The following is a 20,279-nucleotide window of genomic DNA, read 5'->3' as shown; positions in this document are numbered from 1 at the left end:
TTGACGCAGTGCGAAACTAAAAACTTATTTTATTTTAATAGTTGGTCAATTGTCAGGGCCGGATCTATATTATCATATGGCTTTTTGGGCTTCAGCCCAGGGCCCCGTGGATTCAAGGGACCCCCAGCTAAGTCAAGTCAAAGTCAAAAATAGACAATAATGCGAAAGAATCCACAACTTTATTAAATTAAACAGATCGTATGGTTTGCAGCCCAGCGAGTCCTGCAATTAATCAACAAACCGATTCATTCATTTAATTCAAGTCTACGTTCAGATATGTCTCAGGTGGGCCCCTAAGTAGTGTTAGCCCAGGGCCCCCTGAACTTACGGTCCGGCCCTGTCAATTGTTATTAATTTACTATTTCTTTGTATTGAAGACGCAGGGAAGTAATTGACGGAAGCAATATTTATTAGTGAAGGCATACTAGGAGTACAAACTGAATGGATACAATAAGATTTGTCTACATTTATCTATTAAGCTTTTGTATACGCTCCTTAGAAAACAAACAAATGACACCCCTGAAATATATAGCTTCGTAACGAGTTGTACAAAATAAATTAATACTCATAGTTAAACGTAATTTATATAAAATTAAAAACTCTAAAGTTGAGTTATATATAAGTTCTAAGTGGGATTTTACATACTCAAAAGGTGTTTTAAATAGTCAACGTGCCGCAGTAGGCGTACATTCGAGGACAAAACTACAGTCATTCGTTTTTATTCGTGGGCGATTGCCCATTTGTAACTCCTGTTTTAGATGACGAGAATTGCAACATTAAATCCTAATAAAGGTTAAGATAACTTCGCCTTTTATTTACTGATGACGTGTGGGTGCAACTTTTAATCGTCTCTATTGTGAGTCGTGACGTAAGCTTAGTTAAAGCTAGCTCTAAGATTAGTTCTTGTTTTTGAATAGCAATTGAGGCTGCTCATTTCTTTGAATTCTTAATATTTATAACATATTTGTATTTACAGTTCCCGTACGCTCCGCTCATCCCTGTACTATATTTGATTGCATGTCTGTTTGTTCTCAATAGCAGGTCGTAGTCTGGAAATTAGCAATGTTAATATTCCTATGCTTCGGAAAACACTAAACGCCATTGGTTTTGCGCTTGATCCATTTGCCGTCGTTTCCCAGTTGCCTTCCCATTGGATTATGAAACCAGCCCTTTATATGTATATTAGTGGTGGGGTTTTGTGTAAACCGATCTGGATATGTACCAAACACTCATCAGAATTCTACCGCCAAACAGCAATACTTAGTATTTTTGTGTTCTGTTTTGATGGCTTTCAAGATTGGTAGCGCACTGGCAATGTAAAGAATTATTAATATTAATTACAGGACCAAATTTCTACGGGTGTTGGTAAACACTTATCAAATCAAATCAAATAAAAGCAATTTTATTCAATTAAACTTCACATTTAAGCGTTTTTGAATCGATATTTAAATACTACCATCAGATATTGAAATACTAGCATCATTTGACCCATATTCCCGTCCACATACTTACACATTATAAATAAAAAAACCCACAAGCACAAGTCCACTCTCTATAGAGAAAACTTGTATTTGTGCACACAATTGCGCACTTTAATATGATGTCTCTCGCTGGCTATTCTCCATTGAAAAGTCCGACGTCATCGAGATCGGACAAGAGCAGAACATATACTTAATTTACCATTCTCGTTGTACGACCAACTACACAAATACATTTTATCCAAGTACTTTATGTTACGTCATAAAAAAATACATAATACTGCACTTGACATTCGTTCATGATTGTACATTTGAAGTACAAAATCAAAGAGAATGTAATCACTTGTATGTACTAAATGCTTGGGTTCAAATCGTAAAATGTCACAAATTTGTATCTTTAACTGGTTAAGTAACCGTACTTAACACATTCACAACAGGCTGTTTCACAATCGACTGATTCCTTTGTTTGTTCAATATTCGATTGAGTTTGTACTATAACTTGTTAATTTGACGATCCTGTTGACGGAAGCTACTCAATACTTGGGCCCGTTTTATATGCATTTCGGACTGACGTTTCCTGTCACGTTGGAGGTGTGTTATGTAGCATACGTAAAGTCCAACAACCATATAATTTGTTTACCGTTATGTTATCATACTTTTCTAAAGTAGTGTTAGTTAATTTGATTTGGTAAATTCGACTTTATAAAAATGAATATACACACTATAAATATATACAAAGCGCGTATTTTTAATGAAAATGGTTCAAATCGGATGATTACTTTATTTTTAGTTTGTTAAGGCTTTGTGCACGCCCGTCTGGATAGGTACCACCCACTCATCATGTATTCTACCACCAAACGACAATACTAAGTATTTTTGTGTTGTGGTTTGAAGGGCGAATTAGCTAGTTTCACTACAAGCACAAGGGATAACATCTTAGTTTATCTTATTCTTGTAAAATTATTCATATTTCTTATTATTATTTATTATCCGTGGACAGTAATGACCACTTACCATCGGGTAGCACATTTGCCAACTTATGTGATTTAAAAAAGAGGTGTTTTTTTTTAATCAGTAGTTGCATATTTTCACCAGTTTGTCGCAGTAACTTGAGTATCTTTGAAGCTTAAAATACCCAAATTATATTTTCAAGTTTTGTAATTTGTAGTACAATTTTTATCATTTTACAGTATCAATAACAGTTTTAATATCTCGATGCATTTTTGTCACAAAAGTCAAAATTGAAAGTCAAACATCTTTATTCGATATAGAAGCGTTACACTTGCTTATTGATAGTGAAAAATCTACCACCGGTTCGGAAATAAACACCTCGGACCTGAGAAGAACCGGCGAAAGACTCTTTTTTAAAAGTCATATTTTACAATTATTGTTTTTACACTAAAACAAAATTATATTTACGTTATTTGAGACAGCCTAGAAGCGACCATCTCATTCCCAAGGTGTGCCATCAACTAAGAAGACATAATTTTTGTAATATCCTTTAACACACAAACACACTTTAAAGATTCTTTTCAAATTTACAATCGAATATTTCGAACGTTTTCTGGTTACATACAAAACAGTTACTAACCCTGTGTAATCGGGTAACTGAAGTTACAAGTTTATGCTTGCTTCTAGTATTAATAGTATGTACGTCACAATTTCTGGAGCAATCGTTTATACAACGGACGAACCAAGTTACGTACCCACAACGCCATAGCCGACAGGGTGGATTTGTTTTGTTGCAGCCTGAGTGAACTCACAACTATAGCCATTTGGACTATATCATTTATAGCGTAGAGACTTATTTTAAATATTGTCTATAAACGTGCTGTAATATCGAATCAGGACAACCATGTCCTGTAATTATATGTATACAATATTATACATTAATAAATAAATAAAATTATCAAAAACAAATTGGGCCCATGTTGCAGACTGTACGAATAGCCCTCTTCTGCAATATGCAAAAATGATTCTAATATCGGCTGCATTGCTCCAGAGTAAAATGAAATAACTAAAATACATTAGGCGAGTAGTAACAACATCAGTCAATAATCTAATTTTTTTAACAGCGAAGGTTGCAGAGCTGTGTCTGGTTGCCTATCTATTTATACAGGGGCCAATTGGAGCTTAGAGCCTATGGTGATAACGACAAACTCTGTTGTTTCTAGAAAATCTAATGCATCATTTAAAAGTACATTTGCTTTGACACATCTGACGTTATCTGTCATTTTAATATTTCACAGTAAGTTATCAACAATAATTGCAGAGAAAGCATTGTTCACGTCGTCATAGACTTACCTACTAAATAACATTTTTTTCATTTTAAAAATTAAAGAAGGATTATTATCAAACAATCCGAATACGAATCAGATTGAGTGCAGGGTCTCTAATGCCATAATTACGTACGCAAGATTTAATTGTATAGTCAACATACAATTAAATATAATATGTTATTTTTATTAACAAATTACCTATATGCATGTTTTTACAACTCGTAGCATAAAAGTCGTGATCACGATTACTATTATTTTTATGCAAGCAAATACTTAGTAAGTGGCTTCGCTTCACACAGACACCGGAACTTCAAAAATAATGAACGTTTGATGCCGTCAATGCGCCAACGAATCTCACCAGTATTCACAAGAGTCACTCACTCAGTAGTCCAATCATTATGTCAAAAAAAATGCCATATAAATTTATATGAAAAGAGAAATCTGATTTTTTTAAATTGTAAAGTGGTCTTGTTTTAAAATTGACGATAATTACCCATTTTTTATTCCTGTCTAAGAAGGATTCAATTCAATACCTTAGATTTACGTATGCCACGTGATTTGTTATTAGCTCAGTCATATTGTGCACTACTAACAGTTGACTTGACTAATATATTTTTATTTATAATACCACACTATTCCACTACAATACGTATATATCCAGTTTCGTCGACGTTCAAAACGCCAAATTTTTTGCAAATCCCTCACGAATATCATAGATTACTTAACATCTCGACCAACGATATCGCTTCAATTCATTGTCAAATATTCTTTATTTGGCTTTTGTCCTCTTGTGGTTGGAAAAGACTATACGCGTGAACTTTCTCCGGCGTCTCGCAAAAAGGGGTGAAGATTATTTGTTGCGTCATCTTCGCTCTCTGTCACGTCACTTGCTCGTTGTCGAGATATCGAACGACAAAGTAAATAATTATGATTGAAAAGAAAATTCTATTTTCTTTCTCTGTCACACAAATAGGAAAAATGTTTGTCTCCGACTGTACAATAGAACTGAGTTGATTGATTTAACTGTTGAATAGCTGATGAGTGGGTGACCTCACTCAAACGTACCTAAACTGCAGTAAATACACAAAACGTGACTAAGGTATAAATAAGAAATGAAATTTAAAAAAGGAGTCCTTTTTACTTTAATGCTAAAGAAATAAACATTTATTTTAGTTTGAACTAATAGAATATTATTAACGAAGTTAAATTAATTAATAATTGCGAGCGTCCTTATTAACAAATTAAGTTTCGATAGTAGAACGCACACCCGCGTCTATTTCTCTACGGTGTTTCTTTATTTTACTCTCCTTTGATTTTTCCAGCATATCATAAAAGTGGTTGACCGGTTCAAACCATCCGTAGCCCTGATCGGCTTTACCCAGCCAAATATGACCGTTAGGGTCAATTAGAGTCAAATGGCCAGTTGGTGCATTTTCACCAAATTCTCCCCTTAAAATGCTTCCATCTGGGTAATGGTAATTCCCACGTCCACTGTATGACCATTCTTTGAATTGACCCACGTATTTTGAACCGTCACTGTATTTAATGGTGACATTCTCGTTGGCTCCGAAACGATCTGCCTCCCATGTCCCGGAGTAAGTGTCTCCCTCCGCTGTTGTGTAAACACCAGGACCTAAATAAAAAAAATTATTAAATACAATACAATACTTATTTAATTTCTACATTACTTATAGTAATTAAATACTCTAAGAACAAAACGCTCAATTAAGGCATTAAGCGTTTTGTCCCTTTATTCGAATATTATTATTTTATATTACAGAAAAAAAACCGGCTAGTAACAAAAAAATATCAACGACAGACGATGTAATATATTTAACTGATGTATCTTTAATAGCTAAATAAACCGAATAATTGTTTATTTTATGTTACTTTAATTGAAAACACTCAAATAATATTAAATGAAAATTACAAATTAGTCCCTACTACGAGCGTAAATAAACAATATTTATGTAAGTATTTATTAAACATTATTTTATATTCAATAACATCACATTTCATAAATATAATATTTCATAACTCATAGAACAAATTGTTCCAGTTAAGGGAGTATCTACTTCTAACATTAATATTTGCTGCCAGTCAGAATAATTTTAATAATTAAAAACATAATAATAAAGTTTTATAATTCATTTTGCATCAGATAGTCAGTTCATTGAAGCTTATAGCCTATGTATATAAGTTCACGCTAATATCGTAAGTCGCAGTAACAATAATAAAAATTGCTAATTATCAACCAATAAGACAAACTGTAAAACATGTATTATCAAACTTAGACGCGGTTAAAACCACAGGACACAGCCAGAGCAAGAGTACAGTTTGAGTATGTTTTATAAAAATATCAAATAATTATTTGCCACGACTTTTGTCAGGCAAACATGAATATAGTAGTATATATATATATTCGTTATGTATGTATCTGTGCGTTAACAGCATAACATATATATATAATTATAATATATCATTAGCATCAAATAATAAATAACTATTAATTATGTTTTTAATTGTAAATTTTTCGTTGCGACTCTGACGCGAAGCGGTAACCATACAAGTTTTCAAGTATGGCAAAATGTTTGAACGTCAAAACGTCAACACGTAAGATCACTATTGAACTTATCGAACTAAATAAAAGAAAAAAACATGACGTTCCAAAATATTGCTTAATGTTAAAACAGGGCCATAGTCCGATAGGAAATAAAAGATAATTTTGGGTAATCAGGGCGTGACGCTAAACATGTCTGGATTGGATGGCGGTGCACTCCATTAAGCCGCGATGAAAGACAAAAACGTTTTGTACTGCTTGAGTGCATTTTGTATTTGGAATCGATCGACTTTTAAAATTAACATCGGATTTGTAAACAATCGATTTTCTGCCACGGTTTTTTTTATCATAAACGTAAAAAAAAAACTGTAATTATTTTTTTAAATCAACGTAAACATCAGAAAACATTTATAAGGATCGAAAATTATTATTAATAAACCTATATATTTAATATTTATGGAGAACTTCTAGATCTCATCAATCTAGTATAATTATGAATACAAACTACGCAATCGCATAAGAAAACTTATTTGAAAGATTTCAACCTACGGTCATCTATCAAGACCCACGACTTCTATCCATTGTACCAATGAGATTCATACATATATATTATCCATACATTTTTCGTAAATGAAAACAGCCATTAAACCATTTATCTAAAAAAAAAAAAAAAATTGCGACCTCCTTTACGTTTGAACTATTTTTACACACAAAAAAAAAAGGTGTGGAGCGTGTGGTAAGATCCCGAGGTGGCATATTTTATTTCAAACATGATATTATCATACCGTGCATTTTCACGCTTCTGTCTTTTTTCTTAGCCTCAAAGAAACCGTCGTAAATATCGCCGGTGTCGTGTTTAAAGATGCCCTGGTCTTGCACCACAGGAATTTCCTTTACTGGCTTCAGGATATCAGTTTCTGATTCTGGTTCTAAAGCGTCCGCCATTATTTATATTTATATCTATAACATTGAACAATGTTATTACTTTAAATAATAACGTATCTTAGCTGATTATATATTCGTAAATTCTCCAATTTTGGATATACATATTTACTGAACACCATAGTTAGGTATATATTAAATGTAGTTATATTATTAAGAGAAAACGGAGTTTTTTTCTGCTGCGTATTTATATTAAAAAATGTTCATTTTTTCAATTCATATAAAATAATTATATTAGTCGCATAGTTCACCGAAACATATACGTTAAATATAAAATATTAATGTAGAGGTTATAATAAATTAAGATTAAATAATAATTAACTATAGAATGAATATAGCCTTAAAACATTTAACGGATTGCAAACATCCAGGTGCCAATGGAAGCAAGTCATGCGGCGAAGGATAGTACCTAAACCAGAAAGCAGGCCGCTATTTAAAAAAAAGAATCGGAGCATTCCTCACTTTACAAACAGAGATGAATATTGAAGCTTTTATTAGAGCTAAAAATGTTTAATACTCGCAAAATTTATATATATTATATATGAAAATTATTTATTCGAAAAATTGAATTAAGTAACACGAAATTAAAATTATAAGTAGAAAACTATCAAAAACATTCATAATTATACCTTACTTGTTATTTTAACACGAAATAAATTTAATTACTCGTGTAATAAATAAGCGAATTAGATCATTTCGGAGGCGTGACAGGCTGTCCGTGACGTGCCCAACCTCCTTGTTCGCACGCAACTGTAACAAAATGTTTATGGCCATGACCTATCAAATATTAATTTATTCTTCTAATGTTCATTAAATTGATCTTTATCATTTTTAACAAAACGTCCTGCACGCGGCTATGTATTATTATAGTTACTTTATACGTGCAAGTATTATAATTAGTTTATTTTATAGATAGATATTTAAAAAGGATAAAATATATGAAAGTATTTGTACAAAAAAAAACCTCTTTTTTAAAACAAATCAATTATATACTTTAATAAATGGATGTACCAAAATTTTATTTTGTTAGAAGCAATACCTAACTGGTTTTTGTTGTATTTATTTTAAATATAATTTTCTTTCGCGGTTTACAGATTTTTTTAACCCGCATACGTGGTACATATTCGATTATTACACAAATCACAAATATTATAACACGTAGTCTTTCTTGTTTATTAAGTTAGTTGCTCCATACAGAAAGATAATATTAATTTAAAGTATACTAATATATATTATTTTATTAATATGTGAATTATAGGATACTAAATTATTTAATTTAAAGAAAAGCCCAACCGCCAACGCTCCTCGTAAATCAGATTGCGTATAACTTAAAATCGCTCTAAAACGCTCTAAGATTACAGAGCCACAGTTATAGACAGGAACTGCTAAATTTAAAATTGTAACTCTCGCTTTCTCATAGTAGGAAATGAAATAATAAAACAAAAACATAAACAAGAAAGAATAATTTCAATTTTTTTATTTATAAATAATAAATATGTATATATATTTATATACATATATATTCACTAAGGTTCGTAAAATCATCTAGCATTAGACGAAGACGATGGTAACAAATGACTCGTTTCGATCGGTTATTTACATCGATATAATATGTATAGCCAATGATTTAACAAAATGTTATTCAATTTACAATAATCGCAATAGTGTTTACAAATAGATCTCTATTCCAAAAAAACAAAATAAATATACAAAAATGCATAATATTATAGTTATGATTACTTTAACATTAGATTCATAACCCTTCAACAAGACATTGATTGAAAAGGCTAGATACATTTCGTCTCACGCCGAAAAAGTCCAAAATGATCAAGTATTCATACTTATAGTTCGAAAACAATATAAATTGCAACAAAATGAAATAAAACGTTTTAATATAAATAACATTATTTTTAATAATCAATTATGTTATGTATAAATGTTTTCATTGTGTTTTAGCTTATATTACTAAATAAATAGTCCCTTAATTTTCACTGCATATCCTTCTACAATATTACCGTCATCTAATAAAAAACACTATTGTCCTTATACATATATTTATATTCTACTCGTTTGTAAAATATTAAGACTTATACTAAGTGATTTGATGCTAAAATAAATAAAAATATCGATAAATATGATTAAATCGAAGGATACGGCAGCCATTTTGTTTTTAATTTCATTATAATTTGCTGAGTATTTAATATTATGTATCAACATCGAACTAAATGTACTAAAATATGTTCAAGATATGTCCAAACTTCCACTTTAAAATGATACAAAATTACTTACAAAGTCATGATTCTATTTACGATGGTGATTCAAACGGCAGTGACAATAATGGCATCTGTCTCAATTACAAAAAATGTCCAATCAGCAAACTACAATGAAATAATTGAATGAAACTAAATTTACAGTATGATGTTGGCGGGATTCTCAATGTTCTCCTTTAGGACCTTCATCCACTGGGCACCAACCGCTCCATCAATAACTCTGTGATCAGCTGACGCAGTGAATGTTATGAATTTAGCGAGTCGAAAGCTGTAAAAAAATAATAAAATTCATAATTATGAATTATCTTAAGTTACATGTATAGTTTGCGTCATAAAACTTTACCGCTCTGAAACCAGGCGTTTGAAAAGTTGGGTAAAATAGTACAGTTGTCTAAAAATGTCAACGAACGAAAAAACATTTTATTTTTATAAGATATCGAAAATATGAATTAACATTATTTTCTTATTAAATATAAAATTAATAATATATATAATTAGATTCCTAATAACATAGGTTCTTCTTTATAAACAAACACATACGCCATTTTATAGAAAATAAAAACATAAAAGTTGATAAGTCTTATCAAAATAAATCACTCATAAATCACTACATTGAGAATACAAAAAAAATTATAACAATATTAAACAACGCTCTCTTGTCACCGTGTCTATTGTATTGTGCGAGGGAGATGCAAGATATATAAATGTATAACGTAAGCTAAAGATAGATGAGACGTCGTTTCCCAACATATTTCGGTCGTAATGTGATAAACAACTGCGCAATAAATTGCCGCCTAATTCAGAGTGACCAATTATCTAGATAATAATATTATTTTTCGATTTTCTTATTGTAGAACTCGTGCTGTAAATATGACAGTTGCTTACAGCAACAGGGTCGAAATTAAGCTTTTTTAATATGGCTGTTTACAGCTTCAACAAACAAATGAAATACTAAATTATATTAAAATTTAATGAGCAGATTTTAATATAATTTAGTGTGATATTTTTATATAATAGAAAACATTTTTTGCTCATTAGCTTTATATTGAGAAAACTCGTCTTAAATATGCTGACCTAAGCAAGATTATCTTTTATCAGTTAAAAAAATACTTTAGAGCTAGAATTGGATATAATATTTGTATATCCACATTAAACTTAATGTTGTTACACATACCCTTGTGGCTCATTTTTGTCAGGAATGACAATCTCTTGCAGACCACCACAGGCCAAAATTAGTGACTGTGGGGGATTTATGATTGCATTGAACATTGTGATACCTGTAACAGAAAGCTATATCAACTTCTAATTTTGTACTACATAAAATTCCTTTTACCTTTACATATACAAAAATACAATTATAATAATTTAATTCAAAATAGATATTTTGAAAAAAAGTATTACAGCGATTTATTTAGGTATAATTAAATATTTATTCAGTAGATTAACTAGTCATGTATGAAATAGAAAGATTATCTATAATGGTTTCCATCTAATTCGCTTCACTTCTAGTATGTTTCAACACCTTTAGGAAATGATGATGTCTTTGAAAAACTATAGAAATGTCGAAATGTAAGGGAACAATTGTGAGTTTGTCCTTAAAAAGGAACCAAAGAGGGCAGGACTAAAAATCACAACAAAAAAGACATCGGAAACGAGACGGTTCAAACAAAATTTGTAACCATCGGTGAAAAGTGAAGGACATTTGAATGACATACAGAGATAATATGTATTGTGGAAATCAGTCCTTGTTAATATATCATTGCTACAGGCAATAAAAAACAGCAATTCATATACTAGAATGTCACTCACCAAACATTCCCAAGTTAGAGACGGTAACTGTGCCTCCCTGGTATTCATGCGGCTGAAGGCGGCCATCCTTAGCCTTGCCCGCGAGTTCTTTCATATTAGTAGAAATGTCTATGATACCGCGCGAGTCCGCATTAAATATGATCGGTGTGATCAGACCCGTCGGGGTTGCGACCGCCACACTCACGTCGACGTTAGAGAATCTGTAGATCATTATAATATTATTAACTCAGTATTCACAGTTCATATCTAAATAAATAAACACCACTGTTTTGTTGATTCTACAGTAAAACACAGATATATAGAAAAGGAAAAGTTTTATTAAAATATTACACGTTGTACTTACTGTCTTATAAACGTGTCCATCCAGTGTGAATTGACGGTTGGTACTCGCTTGCAAGCCGCGGCCACTGCTTTCAAGATGAAGTCATTTACAGATACCTGTAGATACATATAACAATGGAGTTAATTTATGCACATACAAATAATATATTTATTTTTTATATTTTATTAAATTTGAACACATTCAATAGGTAATTATATAATAGTGGATTCTACTGGCAACAATTTTGCTATAGAAACAGTTAATTTTAAAATAAAAAAGTGCAGTCTGAAAGTCGTGCTGGCTAACCTTAACATCAGATTTCTCAGCAGCTAGTCTCGCGTTGACGTCTTTCCTCATTTCTAGCAGCTTCTCCACATTGACGGTCGCACACAGCTGGTAATGCGGAATGGTCTGCTTGGCGGCGGAGAGGCGCTTGGCGATGGTCTCCCGCATGCCGCTGAGCGGGATGTCGGTGTAGGTGGCGCCGGGCGCGGGCGCGGGCGGCGGGGTAGGCGCGGCCGCCGCGGCTGAGAGATCGCCACTCTTTAGAGACCCGTACAGCCCCGAGCCTTGCCCTGTCGAGTAGGGTTAGAGGGCTCATGGTGGGGTGCTCATTTATGTCAAAATATATTGTACCAGTAAGATAAAACATTGATCTTTGGATCGATTCAAAAGTATCTACTGACTGATAACAACAATGTTAGATAGTAAAATACCTCCGAGCCTAAGATTCTTAAGTTCAGCTAGTCGCCTAGCCATAGGGCTGGCGTAGATCCGACTGTGCTGGTCCGCGGCGGGTGCCGGTGCGGCCGCAGGTCTGGGCGCGGCAGGAGCGGGTGCGGCGGGCGCAGGGGGTGCGGGTGCTGCGGGAGCGGCCGCTGCAGGCGGTGGGGCCGCTGCAGCTATTCAGATAACATAATATTGTTTAAAAACCGTTTAATATAAAATATAATATAACTAAAAAAACATTTATTATATGAAAGTAATGATTAGATATAACCCTCAATGATATTTTAATATTATGTTTATGTGATTAAAATGAAATAACCTTTTGGTTTTGATGGTGCTGGTTTTGATTCCCCTGTGGCTGTGAAAACAATTAATTCAGGCATGTGTTAATGAAAAACAGTTGTTATTACCAAAAAAGTCAATACAAAAAAAACAAAAACATTAGTTATTTGAAATCCATGCATTTTTTTTTAATTCCAAAGTTAAATGGTTATTTGAAATTAAACTGATTTTAAAAATCAATGAATGATTAAAAAAAGTTATTTGCATTATGTTTTTTATTACTTAAAAACATTAACATTTTTAGACAAAAATTCTTCATAAAATAGCGTTCAGGCACCCAAACTATGTTAAGTATTCATACTTACAGTCATCTTTAAAATCTTTGAATGCTGCAACGTCGGCCTCATTTTCAACAATGATACAGAGTAATTTACCCACCGGAACACCTTTAGTACCAGCAGGTATCAGAATTTTAGCCAAGTATCCTTCTTCAGGTGTTTCGAAACCCATTGTCGCCTTGTCAGTTTCAATTTCACAAAGGAGATCCCCTAAAATAATACATAAAAACATGATTAGAGCATACAATATAAACAAATACAAGAAAACACATTGAATATTAAAACACAATGTATTGACAATGTTGTATCGGTGTGATATTCTAAAATCCATAAAACATACAAAGAATTATCATAATGATAACATTTTAAAGTAGGTCCATTAATGTATTTCTTTTTTTTTTAATAATCAAAAACAGACAAGTAGTTAAAAAATGGATAAGTAGTAACTCATAGACACTGGTAAGATAAGAAAATTAACTATTCTTAACACCACAAGGGCACCAACAATCACAGATACAAATGTGTAACTAACCATTTCTAGTTTCAGTTTATATTCTATTTTTATCATTCCCGCTTATGATCGTCAAAACAAGGACATTATATTTTGTATAGTTGTTTAGTGCTAGAATAACTTATAAATGGGTGACACTCATACAGAAGTGCGTTCCCACAGGCGTATGGCTGATAGAATGCTGATTTAAGAAATGCTTATAAACTATACTTTGCATAAATGGTACTTAAAAGGGTTAAAAATGAAATGAAAATTAAGAATAATAGTCCGTTGGCATTGATTATAATTAAATCAATTCAAGTAAATAGATACAAATATACAAAGGTTTGTAAGATAAAGAATCATGTTTCTTTTGATAACTTTTTATGAAGTTAATAAAAATGCCTATTATTTCATATTTAATTCATATGACTTGTTTGTTTGGTGGCTTTGGAAAAGACCATCTGACCATTCTACAGACAAACAGCCAACAATACTTTGTATTGTCAGTGGTCAGTGTGTTCAATGAAGGTGGCACATAAACTATCGAAGGGATCATTAACATTTCTTACATTATCAATTTCTATAACCCGTGGTACAGTGGTTTCTATAACCATCATGAGGCCCATTTGCCAGTTGAACAACATAATTTAACTTAAAAAATTAAATATTCGAAATTTTACATGAGGACATGGAACCTATTTTTATCAAACAAATTACAGGAATTTAAACTGTGATTTTATGTCTGATATGAGTGTTACAATTGAAATTATCAGGGATAATTTTTAGTAACTTTAGTTATATATTACATTTATTTGAATAAAAGAATATTAACTAATATAAAACATCCATTCAATTTAAAATACAAGTACATGAGGTAGACTATAATGATTACATAAGCACAAGATGAATGTAGATAAGAATGATGTCTAAGATAACAAAAACAAAATCAAGACAAATAATGACAAATCAAACTAATATTATTTCTTACTGACGAAATAAGTAAGGAATGCATTATTTAATATTTGAGTGACATTTTTTTTGTATATCTTAAGGTTGATACTCTATACTGACTAAAGAGTTTTAATATTTTGTATCTATATAGACTACTTTGATGGTATTTAATATGAATGTGTAGCACTTTATTATTTTCAATCTCACCTTCACTAAGTTTATCACCCTCCTTTTTTTCCCAGCTGACAATGGAACCACTCTCCATAGTAGGAGAAAGAGCGGGAAGATTCACCTTTGAATGTGTAGGAAGACTTGAATAGTACCTCGTCTGGACATTCCATGTTGAAGTTATGCTTTTTCCCTTTTCTGATATCTCTAAAATTCTACAAAAAGTAAAAATAAATTAATTCTTATATGTTGTATTTGATATAAAAATATGATGATAAAGAGAATTATACATATTTAATGATTTGATTCATTACATGATTTAATGTTAGCTAATTAGTGTTATGGCATGTTTAAAATTTTAAATATATACCAGATCTGACTAATCCACTTGAATAATAGGAAAATTTGGAATAAATCAATTATTACCTTATTCAATATGAGCATGCATAATTGTTTTTACTTTGTGGTAGAAGTAGAAAAAATGTAATATTTGATATAACAATTTTAGCTTAAAACAGGTTTAATTTGCAATGCCGGTACACATGTTTTGGCAATGACAATTATCAAGGTAAGGGGATTGACGTTTTGGTTATGCAATTCGCGCCGCAAGATGCGACCATTTTCGTGTAATTTAAGTATTTATCTAACACAAACTAGATGAAAAATAAAGAACACTATGTATATAGTAAATTATATATAACATTTAAAACATATAAATGTTTTAAACTTACTTATTCGGTTGTTTCCTTCTGGTCAACTCTGTGCTCAAACATCTGGCTACATTACTCCGAATAGCTTTTTTCAGGCTATCGTTTAAAATTTGGTTTCGTACTAAAATCGTTCGCAGCATTTCTGATTTTAAATTTTACCTCGCCGTCCAGATAGTCGGGACGGTTTTATGTATACCCTAAGGATCGACCTTTACCGACTTGTAGGTCGTTGAAATAGAAATGTTGTTAATGACACTGACATATGTCATAGGTGAAAGTAAATATACAGAGGTTACAATTTTTTTACGAATAATTAATATTCGATATGTATATTGTAAAAAAATAAGACATTATACACATATAAAACTTAGATTCATGAAAACCTGTTCAACGAACGTTCTATTATTTGAATTGATCGATTCGGCCAACAGCAATAAGGCAACAATGAAAGATGATAATTATTCCTCACTGTCAATCATAATCTCAAACTAAAACCCAGGTTTAATACATAGCTTATAAATGAATGTGTCTTTTTTTTGTCGGCCCTGCAAGCAATCACCATAAGAATCTACTTTCCAAAGACTCAAATTAACGTTGTGTTAGCTAATGCATTGGATGGACTTTGCTTCGCTTGTACAAGTCTGTGTTTTATCATTTGCCAAAGAGTATATAATCACCATCAACAATCGATGTAAAAAACTACATTACATAGAAATATAAGCTTAATTGATTATTCATGACAATAACGAACAAACAATCAAAGTTTATATTATGGCTCTTAAAAATACAGTTGTAAATAATGTATGTATATTCATACCTATTTTAAGTATATTTGTAAAATTAGCTAAAAAAAATTTGCTGTCCACTCGTCTATTTATTATAAAAACAAACCAAAAAGGTAATTGAAATAAATATTTACGTGGACCCTTAGCTTTGCACAGTTCGTATTAATGAAATGTTTTAAATAACTAAATAAAATGTTGTAATTTTTTAAGCCAATCTTGGGTTAAGTTCACATATAGGGATGTTAACATGAATATTCGCAATAATTAAAAGGTAGTTCTACACTACACGAAATACCATTTTTAGGCTTCTGTACAATACTACTCCAAAATAAATTATTTTATAGCTATGCCATAGTGTTGCACTTGCAAAGATTACTGATGAAAGATAATCTGTGTGAAATATTCGATCACTTGTCACTTTGACAGGAGACTAATGTTTCTCTTTTTCTGTCAACTGTTGTGTTAGGCAGGTTATTCCACAATGGTGAGAATTTAATTTGAAATTACTACTTACATCTTTAGTTTTTTTGTGTTAATAATTGGTTTTATTTACGTCGTAAAGAGTGCTTAAAAATGTGAAGTTAATATTTCCAGAGTTAAGTGTTTTTCCCGGCGTTAGTGATATGTTATGTTCATAGGTTGATTTTAATGTTTTCAGGCAAAGCGTACAAAAAAGGTTGGAATTACTGGCAAATATGGCACACGTTATGGTGCTTCCTTGCGTAAAATGGTCAAAAAGATGGAAGTTACTCAGCACGCCAAATATACTTGCTCCTTCTGTGGAAAGGTTGGTTCTTAGATTTGCTTAGAATTTGTTTTATCATTGGAGGTTTCCTATAACTCGAAAAGATAAAGACTATTGATTGTTTCTAATGATGTTTTAGTAGTACATGTATAACTGTGAACAATCTAAGCTATATTTAAAATTAGCTGATAGGTGTTTCTAAAGGGAATCAATGAAAGATATTAACAGTGTGTCGTAGCTAGAAAATATAAGGCAATAATAACTTTTTAAATCTTTATATTTATTTAAACACTTGATGGCCATTAATAATTATTATTCCTTAATATTCAATTTTCGAGCAAATAAAGCTAAATACAAATATTTTTATTAAAATAAATTAATATTGTTGCCATAAATTAAAATTATTACTGTTAATCTAAATTTAATATTGTTTTGTTATTTTTTAGGATGCCATGAAGCGCAGCTGTGTGGGTATCTGGTCATGCAAGCGTTGTAAGAGAACTGTAGCTGGCGGTGCCTGGGTTTTCTCTACCACTGCTGCTTCATCATGCAGGTCTGCAGTAAGAAGATTGCGCGAAGTGAAGTAAAAATTTAGAATAAGCGATTAAACAAAAAATATCATTCTTTTTTGTTTTATTTATCATAATTACAAATTATTCTAAATAAGCTCACTCAATACTAATATAACTGATGCAACATGAATTTCAATTTAAATATCAAATTAAATTTATATTAAATACTACAGAAGACTTACTCTAGAAATTCATTTCATTCATGTTTTTAATAACTTTACTCCCTTATCCCAATCATGTATATTGATTTGGTTGATACTCATTGCCTTGCATTTATTTGTCATGTTCTATTTCATTAAATTTATTTACCAATAAAAGTATTTAAAATATTAAGTTATGGAGAAGAAATAAAACCGCAAAGTAACATGATATTGATATTTGAAGTATCAGCTAGCAGGATTAAAATTATTATTTAGTTTTTCATACCTTAATAATAGGTTAATAATGAAAGACAGACAAAAGTAACAAAATAAAATTGAGGTGTAATAAATGTTACTATACACTTGAAATAAAAATATAATAAATTCAATTTAAAATTGTACATTATGTTTTTACATTATAATAATAAGTTTTGTATATCAAATAGTTATATTTAATAACATATTTCTAACAGTAAAAAACTAAAAGATAAAAAGCTCAGTTTTCATAACCATATTAATTGTCTCTGATTACATTAAAGTACCACATGTTTTATATCTATACAAAAAATTGTTGTAGCAGATTGCATATTAAGTTTCATGCCTACATACATTATTAATTTTATTACAATAATTATATTTATTTTGAAATATTAGGTAAAAAACAGATACCTTATTCAAAAATATGTTCTTGCGATATGAAAATATTTTATTAGCACCAATATGAAGTATTGCTATGTCTTATATTGTTAAAGTTAAACTACAGATAAAATAAATATTTTAGAAAACAATACATACATTTAAGTACAGTAAAATTTAGAAAGTAAAAATATACCTTACAAATTGAAAAATTAATATATGTCAGTCACCCAAATCACTGTCTTTGTCTCCAATGGCATAAAGAATGTGAAAAGCTATACCTAACAATGCAGTCCCTAATAAGTCGCCTAATGCAGTTAAGTATGGGATAGCCGAATTATCAGGATCCAAGCCTAGTTTCCACATCCATATAACAATATAGTGACTTATAGTTAATAGAAGAAATACTTGTAATAATGCAGCTGACATGTAAATTAATATAAATATGGGAGTTAAAGAAGTATGTCCAGCTTTAAGATAACCTATTGTGTAAATAAATATTAATTGTCCTGGTATTACCATCAATAATAACAATTTTGTTGTATTACCTATCACTGCACCTTCTTTCTGACCAGTGTGTAACAATGTGGACAATCTTGATGCATGAACAGCTGCCATATTACCTCCTATACCATTTATAACTAACTGAAATACAGCTATACCCTTATAATTGGATACTGTGTAGTCCAATATTAGGCCCCCTGCACTACTAATGACCATTGCAGATACAACAGGAACCCATCCTTCGTCTAAAGCTTGTTTAGTAAAGTTATTCTTCCATGCAATATAGCCACACAATGGCACTAACATAGCTCCGGCTATTATAATTATAGATGGTAGCACTACACTTGTGCCAATAGACTTGTACAACAGAGATGCTATCCAAGACAATAGTGCCAATGTTGTCAAGTCTCCAAGACTAGCTGCTATAGGTGTAGCTATATTATCCGGATTTATATTTAGCTTTTTTGAAACAACTATAACACCAATCATGATCAAACCAAGGACAAAACTAGCAAAGGAAGCTGTGAGTACACTGGATGCGCAAAGCAACATTGCATGATGAATGTCAAATTGTCCTTTGGGTATCCAGCCCATAGCTACGGCTGCCATTGCTGCCAGGAATCCTACTAGAATAGCCTGACATTGAATAAGACATAAATTACCTACTACTAATGAATTTAAGCTTGTTTCAAGATGACCTAAATGAGCATGAGTAGAAAGCCTCGACGCTAAAGTCATTTCCAAGTTTCCCTTCAAACCCAGCAATGCTGGCACTAGTATATACACTTCTGACACTTGCTCAAAAACTTGCCAATGTTGTACAACATCCAGTAACAAACTCGCCGCCACCATGCCAAATCCAGCAAGCAAAAACGAAACAAACATTTGAACGCCGGCAACCCACGAATTTTCTTTTCCATATTTTATATCAGGCGGTTTATCTTCGTTTGTGATAAGACGATACACGTCGGCACTTATTTCAGTTTCATTGTTAAACTCAGGTGTTTTCGCCATTTTACTGGTATTACACTTTGTCCTATTCATCACAAATGAATTCAGCAACTAACAGAGATAACCAAACCGCAAATCCATTAATATTAATTACCAATATTTAAATGCTATTTTAATGACACTCGCGAGAATTTAATTGTTTGAATAAAACAAAACTAATTAATACATTTCCCAATAGCATAGAATCTAGGTCTAGCCACCTACTAGCTGGTAAAAATAGAACTAATTTATATTTTACTGTTGATTTTTATTATTATAGACAAACTATTGACACAGGTAACAGTCACAAAGTGACAACTGACAAATTAACAAATCGCCAAGAAATGACATTTCCGATTTGACGTTGACATTGTCGTAATAAAAATGAGGTCTAATAAACTGGGAGAATGGAAAAATGAGATACTTATTTATTAAACGTACTAGATTTAATTGATACTATTGCTCAAACAGTTCATTGGGTACTGTTTTGAAGGTGAGATGTATATATTAAACGGAAAAACAATTTAAAATGTTTTTTCTGGTAGGTTTTTATACAAAGTATCCGATCGATTGAGG

General features: G+C 31.5%; 4 protein-coding genes across 9 annotated transcripts; 1 reads left to right on the top strand and 3 right to left on the bottom strand.

The window, feature by feature from the left end:
• Positions 1-4,962: 4,962 nt before the first annotated feature.
• LOC113400424 (uncharacterized) lies at positions 4,963-8,115 on the bottom strand. 3 transcript variants are annotated; one of them, XM_064217510.1, is made up of 3 exons: positions 7,889-8,115; positions 7,103-7,277; positions 4,963-5,390 (listed from the first exon to the last, which is right to left on the bottom strand). In XM_064217510.1, the coding sequence occupies exons 2-3, from the start codon at positions 7,260-7,262 to the stop codon at positions 4,999-5,001; spliced, it is 552 nt and encodes a 183-aa protein (XP_064073580.1). In that variant the 5' UTR covers positions 7,263-7,277; positions 7,889-8,115; the 3' UTR covers positions 4,963-4,998. The 3 variants fall into 3 exon arrangements, with proteins under 3 accessions (XP_064073580.1, XP_064073579.1, XP_026495765.1); XM_064217509.1 differs by having other exon boundaries at positions 7,894-8,115; XM_026639980.2 differs by lacking the exon at positions 7,889-8,115 and having other exon boundaries at positions 7,103-7,326.
• Positions 8,116-8,707: 592 nt separating this feature from the next.
• Muc (midline uncoordinated) lies at positions 8,708-15,593 on the bottom strand. 4 transcript variants are annotated; one of them, XM_026639850.2, is made up of 10 exons: positions 15,353-15,593; positions 14,661-14,836; positions 13,037-13,219; positions 12,709-12,747; positions 12,377-12,562; positions 11,967-12,235; positions 11,682-11,776; positions 11,339-11,538; positions 10,704-10,806; positions 8,708-9,797 (listed from the first exon to the last, which is right to left on the bottom strand). In XM_026639850.2, the coding sequence occupies exons 1-10, from the start codon at positions 15,469-15,471 to the stop codon at positions 9,668-9,670; spliced, it is 1,500 nt and encodes a 499-aa protein (XP_026495635.2). In that variant the 5' UTR covers positions 15,472-15,593; the 3' UTR covers positions 8,708-9,667. The 4 variants fall into 4 exon arrangements, with proteins under 4 accessions (XP_026495635.2, XP_026495637.2, XP_026495638.1 ...); XM_026639852.2 differs by having other exon boundaries at positions 11,967-12,187; XM_026639853.2 differs by lacking the exon at positions 12,709-12,747 and having other exon boundaries at positions 11,967-12,187.
• Positions 15,594-16,501: 908 nt separating this feature from the next.
• Positions 16,502-17,484, top strand: Rpl37a (Ribosomal protein L37A). Its single transcript, XM_026639870.2, has 3 exons — positions 16,502-16,600; positions 16,775-16,903; positions 17,308-17,484. Exons 1-3 carry the CDS (start codon positions 16,598-16,600, stop codon positions 17,446-17,448), a joined length of 273 nt encoding a protein of 90 aa, XP_026495655.1. The 5' UTR covers positions 16,502-16,597; the 3' UTR covers positions 17,449-17,484.
• Positions 17,485-18,246: 762 nt separating this feature from the next.
• LOC113400338 (solute carrier family 41 member 1-like) lies at positions 18,247-20,031 on the bottom strand. The gene has a single exon (XM_026639869.2). The coding sequence runs from the start codon at positions 19,755-19,757 to the stop codon at positions 18,432-18,434; it is 1,326 nt and encodes a 441-aa protein (XP_026495654.1). The 5' UTR covers positions 19,758-20,031; the 3' UTR covers positions 18,247-18,431.
• Between the last annotated feature and the right edge of the window lie 248 nt (positions 20,032-20,279).

The sequence above is a fragment of the Vanessa tameamea genome, chromosome 17, assembly GCF_037043105.1.
Source record: "Vanessa tameamea isolate UH-Manoa-2023 chromosome 17, ilVanTame1 primary haplotype, whole genome shotgun sequence".
Classification (NCBI taxonomy): Eukaryota; Metazoa; Arthropoda; class Insecta; order Lepidoptera; family Nymphalidae; genus Vanessa; species Vanessa tameamea.
The sequence above is the reverse complement of the archived record's forward strand: the minus strand, read 5'-3'. Positions and strand labels throughout refer to the sequence as shown.